This window comes from Lissotriton helveticus, chromosome 1_1 (assembly GCF_964261635.1).
Source record: "Lissotriton helveticus chromosome 1_1, aLisHel1.1, whole genome shotgun sequence".
NCBI classification, from domain to species: Eukaryota; Metazoa; Chordata; class Amphibia; order Caudata; family Salamandridae; genus Lissotriton; species Lissotriton helveticus.
The window spans coordinates 701,677,349-701,692,756 of record NC_136057.1 but is presented as its reverse complement, the minus strand read 5'-3'; the positions used below and the strand labels follow the sequence as shown (position 1 = coordinate 701,692,756).

The 15,408-nt window shown below is 44.3% G+C and overlaps 1 protein-coding gene across 2 annotated transcripts in view; it reads left to right on the top strand.

The window, feature by feature from the left end:
* Positions 1-15,408, top strand: part of ACSS3 (acyl-CoA synthetase short chain family member 3) — a 1,350,383-nt gene that overhangs the window by 1,266,981 nt on the left and 67,994 nt on the right. For both annotated transcript variants that reach the window (XM_078674232.1, XM_078674231.1), the window contains one exon: positions 8,733-8,908. In XM_078674232.1, the coding sequence (XP_078530358.1) occupies positions 8,733-8,908 (176 nt within the window). The remainder of the gene's footprint in view (positions 1-8,732; positions 8,909-15,408) is intronic.

Below are 15,408 nucleotides of genomic sequence, written 5' to 3'. Positions count from 1 at the left end.
TTCATTCGGTGTACAAACTCAACCCATCCACCAATATTCCTTTATTACTTCCCAAAGAACCTTTAATCAGTTTAGACGCAATCCCTAAAGTGACCATTCCAATATTTAGAACTCAAGTACATTAAGTCAATCTACGTTTATCTTATCCATTCACCCCTAATGACCTTGTGAAATCTCTTTTAATAGTTCATGTGCCTCGTCCAAGTCCGACAGCATATGGAATTTGCCTTTTACCAGTACTTTCAATTTCGATTGTTGAGCGATCGTGGCCTGGGTACCGTTCGCCTTAAAGAGTTGAAGCATTTTCACAAATTCCTTCCTCCTGCGCGCTGCTTCGGCTGTCATGTCAGAAAAAAATCGACACTTGGTTGTCTCGTTAATTGGAAACTGCCTTTGCTGAATCACCTTAGACAATATAGTCTCTTTTATACGACAATCTGCTAAATTTAGAAGGATAGTACGTGGTAGTCTAGAGTTCGGGAAGGGGTGAGCTGGTACTCGATGTGCCCGAGTAATGGTCAAATCCCCCTCATGTTCTGGAATTACTTTTTGTTTTATAAGTGAAGTCGCCCATTGAACTGTATTTGAGCCCTCTTGACCTTCTGGAACTCAAACTATTCTAAGATTAGATCGTCGCGTATAATTTTTCAATTCATCCTGTTTTGTTTCGAGAGCGCGTTTACTCTTATTTACAACCTTAGCCTCTTGTCTGACCTCTATCATCTGGTCCTCCAAGGTTGAGATTCGTGACTCGACTTCTTGGAATCTCAGTGGAAAACTTGAGATTACATCCTCAATCTTCTCCAGACGCTGATGTATAGAGGCTAGCTCAGTTCTCTGAAACTTTTTTAGCTCACGAACTTCATCCAAAAATAAATTCAGCATATCCTTCACCGTCATCTGTACATCATTACCTGACTCAGAATTTAGGCTAAGAATAGGGCTGAAGGGGTCCACAATATAGGATGACTGGTCATGAATGCTAGCATTAATAGATGTTGGAATTAGGAGGCCTCCTTCTGTAAATGCATTTGTTTTTGCATTTCACTCAAAGGGGATTTACTTTTAACGGGGTTACTGACGGCGGCGACATCCTTAGATTGATTGTCTTGTTGTGCGGGACCAGGACAAAGATCAGAATCCTTCGGGATAGTCAGTTGTAATAATGCATGTTTTTGATAAAGTATTGATCCCAGCGATGGTATACCGATTGCTGGACCATTTGCCCCAGAGTCAGGTGACACTGAATCAGGTGTATCCGTCTTTTCAGGCATTTCAGATGATAGAATGGTCACTGGTTGAGAAATCCCTGTATCTCCCCCAGGAGATGATTTTTTAGGAGGGCTGCTGCTGCTGGCTTGCCCAATAGACTGCACAATAGGTCGCTTAGCAAATAGAGGGAACTGCTTTGGTTCTTTAGGCTCTTTAGGGTCCTTTAAAACAGCGAGATTCTCTTTTTTTTCATTACTGAGCACGTTCTTCTCCATTTGAGCTATATTGTGATATATTTACATTAAAACTGGTCTGATTCAGGGGCTCTACAGATGGTGATTCTTGCCCATCTGAGCTCTCAGTGGAGTGCTTGTCCTTATCTTTCTTCTTAGCTGCCTCGCTGGCTTCTTTTGCCTGTAGTCGACGCGCCCTGGCTTTAATCCTGGCATTCAGTAGTTTCCCCATATTTTTCTGTATCCCTGCACTACCTCCAGATTGATTGGGGGATTGCATTTGCGGATTCCGTATTTAAAGTCCAAATCCTAATACTTCCACAATGCCATAGTGCCTCTTCTAGCCAGGCTTACAGGTTTCGCAGCAGTCTGAATCTGTAGCCAAACTGTTGTACACAGACAAGCACGACTGCCTCTGCCCCTGCCAGTACTCAAGCCAACAGCCGCCCAAATCCAGCCGCTGTTCCCTTACAACTCTTTCCTCTCTCCTTTCCCACCGCCGGTACTTCAGCTACAGCTTCAGCCACAACAAATCACATCAGAACTCATCCACAGTGGCTGCTGCCTCTGCCTCTAGGATCGTTTGAATCGTTCCTTACTCTCCCTTCCCCTCCTCTCTCACCTGGTGCCGTTTCTCTAGCCGTTCTCCCGGCGTTATCAGATCACAGGGGATGCAGGAGAGAGAGAATTGAGGGTCAGGTACACGCTACCGCCTCCGCACCTTCGAAACTCCGAGCTCCGAATGAGTCACCCTTTTCTACCGCTGCATTATCCCCCGCAGCCGCCGACCTCTGACTTGCCATAAATCTTCATAAAACGCTTCCTCCATTTTCAGCAGCATGATCCAGCTTGCTCTGAGACCAACACGCTGAAGAAACGGCCCGCCATCAGTGAGGGTGGGGTGAGAAATTCAGGTGACTACGCGGAGGCGTGGTACTCCGCCATCCCCCGACCTGATTGGTGCTGTTGACCGGATGGACCATAATCGTACATTTAGCTCCTGGGATCTACTCAACAGGAACCCCGCTGGATGATCCCTCTAGCCAATCTTCTCCTCACAGGGTACTCTAGTCTTGGGTCAGGCAGAACCTGGTGCTCTAGGCGAGTGTTTTTGATTCTCCTTGGTGATGTCTCCTCACCCAGTATGAGAGACTGGCAGAACCTCAATCCCCAGTCCTGGTCACAACCAGCAGAACTCATGCAGAGCTTCCCCAGGTTGATGTATGAGTTCAGTTTGACAATTTGGCAGTCACAAGCTCACCTATTCATAATCCATTTCCAGATATAAATGTGATTTAGTGTCTCTGTCTTTGATGTTTGAGTTCTGAGGCTTGCCCACTTTGAAGTGTCCATTTCCCTATTGCGCTCTTCCTCCAAAGAACCTCCTAGAACTGCAGGAGTGTCTCCATACTTGATAGCCCCAAACACAGGCTATGGAGTGACTAAAGGATCACATTTAGATGTCAGTCTCTGGGATATGTGTATCAAAAGGTTAGAAAGGATTCCTGCCCTACTCTATATGACTCTCTAATTAGCTCCATCTCCCTACTGTGATGTGTCCAGGCTCCTTTCAACAGTGAGCCAAATGAACTGTACTGAAGAATCTAGCGCTTCCTTCCATCAGTGTGTGTGGGTCCTTCCCAGCTCTCACAAAAGCAGCAATCCACCAATCTGTCTTGGGTGCTCCTCATGTTCCTCCAAGAGGCCCTTACAACAGGGAACCTACAGACCATCCTGCTGTGTACCTCTCACAGGCACCTATGCATCCGTAGCACAGCACCGTAAACACTCAGGTAGCTCTCTATGTGCTGGCACATACTGTCTCCATGTGCTATAGATCTCACAGGCTCACACATATATCATTGTGGTGCATTCACACATGCATGCGCTGTCTCTACATCTTCCCTGATGTAGGCCAAGGTTAACCGAGCACACAGTAGTGGAACGTCTGACTGGTCCAATAGGTCCCACTCCCATTATAAAAGTCTTGAGGCCTGGCCATATTACATGATTGCTCACTCTAAAAACAGTATGCTGCTGCCACTAGGCTAATGGTACTCAATTCCTGATGAGGAAGGTAGCCCTGACCACTGTGAGTGTAGTGCATTGTGCACCCCTCCCGGTCTAGAACAATGTGACACAGGCCTTGGTCATTGCATACATGCATGATCCGTGTTTGATCATGATCAGAAATCATTACTAATGCTCCATATATTACCACGGTTGGGGCACTGAGGGCAGGGTTTCACGTCTACTACCATACAAGACAAAGAAAGTAACAAGGAGAAATAGAGATGAAGGTATTTCTCCTTGTTACGCCTCTTCTGGGAAGTTTTATCTTTTTGTCACATTCCGAGGTTTACCAATTCTGGTAAATCGGAAATGCATTGAAATCCATGGGAGTTGCTTGGGAACAACACACAAAGAGGACCAGAGGAGGTTTAGAGACCAGCAGGAAGTATCTCCTGATATAACAACAAAGAACACAAAAGAAACCCTTGGTTGATAGAATTGGAAGAATGCTAATCGGGTGTCCCTTTTAAAGGAATGTTTCCCACACCCACCCAAAGGGGGCATGCTTCATCATAGGGTAAACTTCTCCCACTAGTCATAGTGCGGGCTACAACTCCCTGTCTGAGAGGGAGAAGATCAGGGATGTTTTGTTTGTCTGAAAGAGGTATACTAAATACCTTAACCTCTTCCGTGCTGATGACGAGCTCAGCTCGTCATGCAGCACGGTGGCGCTGTGCTGATGACGAGCTGAGCTCGTCATAACCTCCGCGGAACGCCCACGCGGGGATAATTACCCCACTGTGATGTGCGTTCCATTCAGCGGGCGTGGCCATGACGAGCTCAGCTCGTCATCAGCACAGCGCCACTGTGCTGCATGACGAGCCGAGCTTGTCATCAGCACTGCGGCGCCGCGTGCGGCCCCTTCCCCCTGCGCCGCGGGAGAATTAGCCCCGCGGCGATGGGGTTAAGTGAAATGGGTGTCGTGAGTGATGCTAAACAAGAATAAATGTGAGCTAAAACTAGTTCAGGGATATGAAATTGGTTTTATTCGGGCGTCCCCAGACCAGGATTAAAATCAGACTACCACAGGAAGGGATTAACCTTGTCATAGAGTGCAGTGTAGGTCATAAGTCAACATGTTTCAGCCTTAGTACTCTCATAAGAGGTGTGGAGGCCTTCTTCAGGACCTCTTGAGTGTTACTACAAGATGTGTGTAACAAAAACGTGAAAACAAACTAAAATTGTTGAATACAGAACCAGTAGTTGAAGTGGTACACCACTCGGTCAGTGATACACTGGCCGGAATTGCTTGAAAGACACAACATGTTTCAAATATCAAACATGCATTATGTGTGTTAAAACATAGTATTCATTCCAATAGACTCTAGTTCACAACAGGTTCCTGGACTTAGCGTTGCTTTCTGGGAACCAATATATCAAGCAAGGCTAAGTATAATTAATTGACATGTACCAGCTTACCTGCAAAAGTCAGGCAACCTACCCCAACTTTACCTTGGCCCAAAACGGAAGGTGGCATCTAGTTCTACAAATTTAAGAGGCAAGTGCAAATCGAAAACTCAAGAGAAAAAAGACTCATTTGCAAACCATATATCATGAAGTGTGTTTCATGTTCAAAAGCACAGAATGTAGAGAGATACTCTGGGATGGTAGTAGAGCCTGAACTGATGCATGTTAACAAAGCAAGCAATATGGTTCCGATGGTGGCGTACCAAATGTCATAAGTAAAAATATGCATCATGTGCTGTATGTGTGGAATAATGCCTTGTTAACTGTTGTGGCCTTTGACATATAGCGGTGTAGCATTTATATCTTAAAAACGGTTTGGCTCACAGCCAAGAAGAGGGAAGCAGGAAACGCGGTATATAGCGCCCTTGGCCTATGCCCATTCTCAACTGTAAAGTAAAGTGAAAGACAGTCTATCCGGTGTCTGTGTAGTCGGGCCCGAAGGACCTGACCGCGGTACACTTATGCATGGTGAATTATAGCCTTGGTGCTTGGATGCAGCCCTGCCTATAGAGACGACTTTAAAGCCCCAAATTATTTATCACTGAATGTGGCACAGTTGGACAGGGTATACGCCAGCATACCATGTAGCCAGTGGGAAGCAAAACCTTTATGAAGCTCCCATCGCTCCCACATAACTGCTTCTACATCTCAGGCTTTAGCTGAGCTGCATTGGCTCCCGGTGAGACAAAGGATATTGTTCAAATCCTTATGTATTGCCTTTAAACCCCTTCACGGACTTGGACCCAAACCGCTTCAGGCTAGGTTTGGATGGTACGTACCTGCACGTAGCCTGCGTTTGTCGGCAGCAAATTTGGCAATCATCCTGAGGATTAAGAGATCTACAATGGGAGGCCGAGCGTTCGGCGTAGCAGCTGCCCGCTTATGAAATAGTCCCCCCCACCCCGGAATTGAGGCACATACAGGATCCGCTGTTGTTCCAAAAGAAAGTAAAGACTTTCCCAGAGTGTAACCAGCCGACCGGTTTAGTCACTGCAGCTGCTTTTTACCTTATTTTTACTGTGTCTCAGCGCCAGGATGCCCGTAGGGTTACAGCATGCTTTATAAGTGTAAAATACATACATATATTCATACATTAACTCAATGTCAGGTGGCACAGATTACGACGTTGAAGGTGGTGACTCGCGGCATATGGCCAAACTTATTATATTGCTTTCCAGAGTAGCAATTATAGGGCGTTCCATAACAAGCCCCGCCCTTCTCTTCCGGGTAAAATGTGTAGCTTGGAATAAGAAATACAAATTGATGGAATTGTAGTTCTTGGATGAACACCTAGTTGTGGATGTTAAAGAAAGTTAGAGAGGCTCCCGTCACTCTTATCACTTATATGGCTCGATAGAGAGCTAGAAAGTAATTGCAAAATACTGGGGTTCTAGTTATTTTTTAAAAAACAATAGTCCAACGTGTATACATTGAGATATCAAGAACACCCGTCAGTGAGGAAAACAATAGTTTTCTTAATAAAAAGGGTATGACAGCAAGATAGATCTAAACTGTGAAAGATAAATAATTGGAACAGAGGCAACGCTTCGCAGTATGTCTACATATTTCGTAAGGAGCTATCTTACTTTCATGTTGCTTTAATGAATGGAAAGTACCTGCCAAAGGTCTTACGTGTTCGAGGAGACAATAAGCTGGCTTAAGTCTGGAACAGTGAAGCCCAGGGGATGACATCGTTAAGACCTTGTTTGCCACTGCCTGGGTGATATTCGGGATAGACTGAGGAAGGTTGGGCTTGTCTAGTACAGTCCATGTTAGATCGTCGGCCTGATGACCCTTTTCCGAGAAGTGTACAATCAGTTTCGTAGCTTGTTTATTGCACCTAATGGTGCTCTTGTGTTCCATTATTCAGGTCTTGACCTTGCATGTCGTCATCGCCACATTTTAAACTACTAGGACATAAATTTAGGTTGTTACGGGACGCACTGTACGTGCTACTCCGGAAAACAATATAATTGTTTCGGCTCTGTGCCACGAGTCACCACCTTCTGCGGCGCAATCGGGTTAATCAGGTATGTGGGAGAGATGGGGGCTTCATAGAGGTACTGTTCCCTGCTGGCTACATGAAATGGGGGTGTGTAACCTATCCTCCTGTATCACCCAATCTGACAAGCAATTTGGGGTTTTAAAGTCCATGTCCATTGGCAGGTCTTCATCCAAGCACCGGGGCTGTAACTTACCATTAATTGGTGTACACGGTCGGCTCCACCGAGCCTCACTATGCAGACGCTGGATAGAATGCTTTTAAAGTATTTAACTTTTATGTACAGTTGAAAATGGGCATCGGCCAAGGGCGCTATATACCGTGTTTCTAGCTTCCCTCTTCTTGGTTGTGAGCTCATGAGACAAACAGCTCTTATGATATAAATACTACACCGCTATATGTCAAAGGCCACAACAGTTAACAAAGAAATATTCCACACTTAAAACACATGATGCATATTTTTACTTATGACATTTGGTGCCCCACCACCGGAACCAACTAACTTAGGATATCGCTTGCTTTGTTAACATGCATAGTTCAGGCTCTACTACGTCTCGGAGTATCTCTTATCACTCTGTGCTTTTGAGCATGAAACAAACTTCATGATATATGGTTTGAAAATGAGTCTTTTGTCGCCCAGGTTTTTGATTTGCACTTGTCCTCTTAAATTTGTAGGACTCAATGGCATGAGTAGGTTGCCTGAATTTTGCAGGTAAGCTGGTACATCTCAATTAATTACGCTTAGCCTTATTTGATATATTGGTCACCCAGAAGGTAGTGCTAACTATCATTGGTTCCAGGAACTTGCTGTGAATTAGAATAATTTGGAATGATAACTATGTTTTACCACACATAATGTATGTTTGATATTTCAAACATGTTGTCTCTCTCAGGCAATTCTGACCAGTGGATTCCTGACAGAGGGGTGTACCACTCCAACCACTGGTTCTGTATTCAACAATTTTCTTGTGTTTTTGCATTTTTCGTACACACATCTTGTAGTAACACTCGCAAGGTCCTGAAGAAGGCCGCCACACCTCTTATGAGGGTACTAAGGCAGAAACATGTCAACATATGACCTATATTGCACTATATGACAGGTTTAATCCACTCCTGTTATAGTCTCATTTTAATCCTGGTCTGGGGACGCCCGAATATAACCAATTGTGTTCCCCTGAACTAGTTTTAACTCACATTTATTCTTGTTTAGAGTCCTTCACCATACCCATTTCACTTAAGGTGTTTAGTATACCTCTTTCAGACAAACAAAACATCCCTGAGCTCCTCCCTCTCAGAGAGTGAATTGTAGCCCGCACTATGACTAGGTTCATAGTGCGAGGAGGTTACCCTATGATGAAGCATGCCACCTTCAAGTAGGTGAGGGAAACGGTCCTTTCATAGGGACACCCAATTAGCATTCTTCCAATTCTATAGACCCATGGGTCCTTTTGTGTTCTTAGTTGTGAGGGAACATCCACACAGTGCCAATGGAACGGCTTCCCATGGCAAAGTAAGGCAACACAGTGATTTGTGCTGTGTTGCTGTACTCCAGTTTTATGGAGCCACTGAAGGCCATGCAAAGTGGCTTTGTATGGCTTCATAAATCTCACTTAAGTTTTGCCTCATGCACATATCACGTTGCCTGGTGCAAACGAGACGCACACCGGGTTGTAAATATGCCCAAAAGTATCTCAATATTTGCTGAGTACTCAAAAACATAATACACTGTTTGATAATATTTACAGGTGTGAATAAAGAAGAGGAAATACTCACTGAAGAAATTGTTACACTCGTCAGAGAACATATTGGTCCGGTGGCAGCATTCAGAAAAGCAGTGTTCGTGAAGCAGTTACCAAAAACCCGTTCTGGCAAGATACCCCGTTCTACTCTCAGTGCTCTTGTGAATGGCAAACCTTATAAGGTAAGCTCTAGTACCACCCCTCAAGTGACAATTGAAAGCTACACTTTGAATTGTGTTATGTTATGTCATTCTGTATTCGTTATAGCGCACGTAATGTGTGATATGATTACTTTTTATCCCATATGATGAAATGAATACTTAAATATTGGCATTGATAAATATACTGATAATTTTTTATCACAATAACCGCTATATCAATAATTAGGTTTGTAGACATTGACTTGCTAGACTCTTATATATGTCTTAAATCTGTTAATCCGCTAGTGCTATGCTTTTTTGCTATGTTTCTATTTCTTTCCTTTTTACCTATATTTCTACATCTACTGAGGTGAAATCTTCATCTTTTTTCAGTTCAGGCTCGATGAATATTACAATAATTTTGACATTATCACTACATCTATCAAGTTTTTGTTAATCTTTGTTTACTCTGTTCTTGAAGTGAACGGTTTTATCAGATGTGACTGAGCAAACATTGTTCCTAACAGATCTTTATTGTGATAGCATGACTATTAATGCACTATCAATAAAGGGTAAGAGGGTGTGATTGCCCATCAGCTAAGGTGGCAAGCACATGGCTTTACAAGTGAAGGTGAATCCTTCACCACAACAACAGTGTTAATTAGATTTATCTTGGGAAGAAAGTATCAATCTTCAACACATTAAGTGATGCTGCGAACAAATCTTTGGTCAAAGATAATTGAGACTTGCTGTGCTCTCCTTGCGCAATGACATTTGTTAGCCATCATGAAACTCAATAATCATCTGTAGTGATGTTAATGATACTCAGTCTGAGGCACACCATGATGATGCAGGATGTGAAGTGCCAGAACCTTATTTCCAGTTGCTGCAAAGTATCTTGGGTGGCCATAGATCAGGATAATAAATGAGTTAGCCATCTCAGATAGTCCAAGGTAGTTTACATTCAGAGTCAACCGTAGGAAGTACATTTTTGTCATACTGGGGGAGATGTAAATTCACACTGCAGCCTTCATATAACCTTCAACATTCCTTGGCATAGGCACACTTATAACAAGAGACCAATAGAGAAGGTTAAATAGGGAAAATAAGGAGTTACATTGTACAGCACACAATTTAAAGAGGAAGCTCCGCAGTGGTAAACTGCACAGAGTTCCAAAGCCACTAAACTCAGTCGTGTAAAAATAAGGTGACACAAAAAAGTGGTGCCTTTTCTCATACAAAGCTTGCCCCTTGCACTGTGAACGAATTCATAGATAATTGCACCACTGAAAATATTTCATTAGTGTTACCATATGTGAACAACCAGAAGCAATGATTGTGCATTGTGGAGGGCATGATGTAAGGACCGTTACTGGTAATGCTTTATCTTCCTATATTAAAGAAACCTTTGGAAAGTTGATGAATCTCTTTTGCAATAAAGCCTTTAAATGATTAAGCATCTATCACAGGAATGAGTGGAAATGGCTCAGTCATTTTTTGTCACAGATAGAGAAATTTGGGAAACATGTCAACAAAGGGATTCTTGCATCTGAATCTACACAAAACAGATCATAAACACAAAGGCTCTTCTAAGAGACACCCTTACTTTGTCAAATGCAATTTGTTTCTGTAATGTATATTTCTTTGTAATTTTTTGGAACTAAAATTCTTTACAGTTTGAAAATAAAACCCCATATTATTGCTTGGTTTCCCTGTTGCTTCTTTGATGGGTTCACATGGACCTGTGGAGCAAATAAATTGCAAAAGAAATATCAATAGTTTGTCAATCCTGTAAACAGCAAGGGTTAAACACAGAGCCTGGTCTTCAGCTATACCTTGTGACCCACCCCCCTCGAGAAGCTGACCCCCACCATACATCAAAAAACGGAAATGATGCTCCTTGGCAAAACGTATACCTTCACTCCTAGTCGCCTTTTGGCCTGGCAGACACCCTCTTTCCCCCACCCAACACAGTAGAAGTAGTTAGTAATCTGGGGGTGAAATTTGACACAGATTTATCCTTTTGTCCACAAGCGATATCAGTGGCTGGGAAGTGTTTACAGTTGATTACATTTCTAAAAAAAGTTCTTTGATTTTCTCCCTGTCACTGTAAGAAAAATTGTTTCAGCAGCCTTAGGGCCAGAGGTAGGAGCCCTAATACTGGTCGGTAACGGCCGAATTCGGCCGTTACCGACCGGTATTAGGGTTTTCTGATGTAGGGGGCCTATATTTTACAGATTCTGTAAATTTACCGAATCGGTAAATTTACAGAATCAGTAAAATACCGAATCGGTATATTTACCGATTCGGTAAATCCATATGTAGCTGACACTCCTAAGAGTGCCACAGGCCCTTAAGAGTCGGTATTTTACCACCCAATCCTATTGGATGGTAAAATACCGAATTCAGGTGTGCATGCACATCTGTGCATGCACACCTGTGCAATGTGACACACAGACATGCCCTTAGGGCATGCATGTGTGCCACATGTCACACAAGCCTGTACTTGGGGTGCTAGAGGGTGTCAAAGTGACACCCCCTGCACCCTTGCAGGATTCGCTATTTACCGATTCGGTATTGCCCATTGATTCCGATGGGCTTCAAGGCCCATAGGAATCAATGGGCAATACCGATTCGGTATTTACCGAATCGGTAAATACCGAATATTTCAGATTCGGTAATTAAAAAAAAAATAATTACCTACATCTCCCTCCTTCTAATTTACCGATTCATAAATACAGAATCGGTAAAATTCGGTATTTATGAGTCGGTAAATTAGAGTTACCTACATCTAGCCCTAAGTCACTTCCAAATTGGACTATTGCAATAGCCTATATGTGGGTGCCAACAAGGCAATTAAAAAAAAAAAACTCCAGACTGTTCAACATGCAGCAGCCCGACTGGTGCTCGAACTTCCGCATCGCTCTTCAGCCTCAGCCTCCTTAAAATCACTTGTCACAATCGAGGCAGGATGACTAACCTTGATATTCGGATGCAGCAGGAGCGATGTCGTAGTCTATTTTCGGCCTCCCTAGGAACGGTTCCCCAGACGAGCCATAGGTATAACACTCCTCTAGGAAAACCCTCCCCAGGGAAGGGGAAAAATGGAGAAAATAAATAAAACAGGCTGGCAGCCAGAAACCATCTACAGCTGGTAAAGACAGGTTAGATGTTCTTTTCTTCCTCTGCTTGCTAAAGTAGTCTGCATGGATACACAAGAAGACGCATATAAATACACACCCTCTCCCTTATACAAAACCAATAGAAATAGGGTTAGAGATTCACAGTGAATACTCACTAGTCTAAACTGCCATAAACATCCAAGAAATGGAGTGGTGAAAAAGAAGAAAAGGAAAGCAAATCCAAAAGGGTTCAGCTCCAGAGAGAAATCAACACACTTAGTTTCGAATGCACATCTAAGAAGCTAATGTGCTCTCTCAGCTGAAGTCTCATAACAATCAGGTAGCCTGTTTCAGCTCTCCGTGGCATATAAATGTGCATAAGATTATTGTTTGTTCCAATCCACAGGAATAACCGTTCTGACTCGACTGACAGTCTCCACGCCGATAAGGAAATAGACAGTGCTCATGTAACCACAGTCAAGGAGCTCCAAGACGGGATAAAGATTAGAAGCAGCCGCTTCTACTACGATAAAGAAGCACAGCATCATCAGCGTTCAGTAACTCAGTCTATGTTCAGAACGCCTCACAGTGCTCACGTACCCGAATATTGAGCAAACGCCGACTCAGATCTCCCAACGCAGCTCCAGGTCTCCCAGCGCGGCTCCAGGTCAAAGGGCACAAACACGCCGTGCAGCGGAACAGGCTGACAGCTCCTCCGAGCTACAAATAATCCACAAGAAAATGACAAGAGGCCCCGTAAGGCTTCAACAAACTCTCGAGTCTAAGATGGACAGGCTTCACAGGTGACAAGCACCGGAAGGAGGGGGAATAGGAAAGATATAGAAAACGAAATGAATCACACACACAGACACAAACAACAGACTAAGCAACAGGCACTCTGGGCGATGCAGTTCTCTCAATAAGGGCCTGAAACGTGACAGAACCCCCTCTCTAGGACCGACGTCTCGGCGGTCCACCAGGCTTAGATGGGAACATAGCGTGAAAACGTCTCAAAAGGCCAGGGCAGCGGAGATTAGAACGAGGCTCCGAAGAACGTTCCTCATGCCCATACCCTTTCCAGTCAATCAGGTATTGTAGAACACCTCTCACTCTCCTGGAATCAAGTACAGCTCTCACCTCATACTCAATGTCCCCATCTATCTCCACAGGCTGTGGCCTCCCCATAGCTCTAGTACCTGGCACATACGGCTTCAAAAGAGACACATGGAACACTGGATGTATGTGCCAAGTAGGGGGAAGACGTAGCTTCATGGCCACCGGATTGATAACAGCAAGAATGGAATATGGGCCGACAAATTTAGGCTGCAACCTTGTGTTCCCTTTCAATTTCAAGTACTTCGTACTCAACCATACCTTGTCCCCTATAGTATACTCAGGTTCAGGGTGTTGAAAATGGCAATGTATATGTACATAAGCGGCGTTCATTTGTGTTCACTGTACCCCTTGTTGTAAGCAGAATGGATATCACTAAACACTGACTGTGTTATCCCGCCAGCATAGACCCATGCACACACGTACACGACAGCCATTTTAGACACCATGGCCTCTCTGCCCATCTGTTCCCGGCACCCCTCCCCGCGCGCACTGCTCATGCATCGGCCACAAGACCCTCTCCCTCTGCGTGACCCTACTCTAAAAGTAGCACTCCTGCTTGACCCACACCCCCCATTTCCTCCCAAGAACACCCTTCCCCTCAGCTGACAACCCCCCCCCCGGCTGCACTTGGCCTCTCGACCCGGTCCCAAGTCCTAAGACCAAGCCTCGTGAATGTACACCCCCCCTTTTTCCCTGCCCAGCATAACAAAACCGTGATACACCAACCAACGTGCCTGATCTTATCGCCTGCCCAACCTTTGATCTGATCATCCCCTCCTGCCCTCGTGTCCGGTAGGAATGTCCGGCTGAGAGATCACAATCTCTTGTTACATTCAGGAGGGGAGGATGACGTTTGAGCGACTGGTATGGGAATAGGCCTGAAGCTGGGATTCCAAGCATGCCTTTTCCTACTTCAAAGCGTCTTTATTGTAATAAGGAATGTTTGTGCATCATAAACATGTGTATAAAAGACGAAGCCTCAGAGAAACTGGTGTGTGTGTGTGTGTTGGGTAGGAAGGAGAGAGCACACCCTGTAGACACCATGCGGGTATCCGAAATGACAGGCTCTCCTCATGAGGAATAAAACTCTATTCTTGTTTTCCTGCTTCCAGCGCCCGTCTCTTTATTTGGTAATTGTTCAAGATGGGAACTAAGAGGCGTCCTGCGCCAGCAGCCTGGGCATCAGGTGCGTTATGGGCTGACTTTTCCACAATTGGCGTCCCAACGCGGGGTCCATCAGCGACATAAGGTCCGGTAAGAGAGGTCCAGACGATGGGGTGAACATCTAAATGATTGGAGTATACCTGCCTTGAGAGGGCCCTCGTCCGGCTGCCGATTGAATGAACTTCACCGATTCCGAACGGACCTCTCTCAAGTGACCTACTGTCCTGACTGGAATCCCACAGGAATGCTGCGGTAAAAACATGGAGAAAGAGAACGATTGGGCACTGGAAAAGGGAAGGCGAAGAATTGCCCACACGGTCCGGTCCGGGTAAGGTTAAGTAGGACGTCTTTACGTCCGATTGGTAGGATGGCTTTATCCATCTGATCGATTGATTGATTGTACTTGAAGTATTGGTTCTCTTTGAGACATTTTCTATTTGCAAACAGCGATGAATAGGAACGTTCCTCTCTCTTTGCAAATAGTTAAGGATAGGTAATGCAGACGTTTGTCCCCTATTGTAATCCGTCATGCCTATTTTTCTCCCCACTGATTGTTTGTTATCGATTTTTATCGATTATTGCTCTTTGAGATATTCCCTGTCTACAAACAGGGAAGAATAGAAATATTCTGCCCCCTTTGCAGATAGTGAAGGATAGGTAATGCAGACTTTTGTCCCCATTGTAATCCGTCATGCCTGTTTTTCTCCCCATTGATTGATTGATTGTCTGGACATTTATTGTTCAAGGAATAGTTTTTTTTAAGGTATCCTCTGTTTGCAAATAACGTAGAAAAGAAATATTCTGTCTAATCTTTACAAGTAGTGAAGGGTAGGTAATACGGACCTTTGTCCCCCGTTGCAATCTCTCGGGCCTATCTACTCCCCAATGATTGGTAAAACTAGTTCCACCCGGACCATTTATTAGAGGTAGGTCATCTGGCTCGACCAGAGGGCACCCCTAATAAAAAGGACATATGCAACAATAACGAAGTAATAACCGTATCCTGTTAACAGAAGCTTTAGCATGAAACACGCTAGGAAAAAAAGGGAAGAAAGAAATAAGAAAGCAAAATCAGTAGGCCACTGATGAGTTTTTGATTTCGCTACAAATAAGAAAACGTTAGAGATAGCTCACGACGAA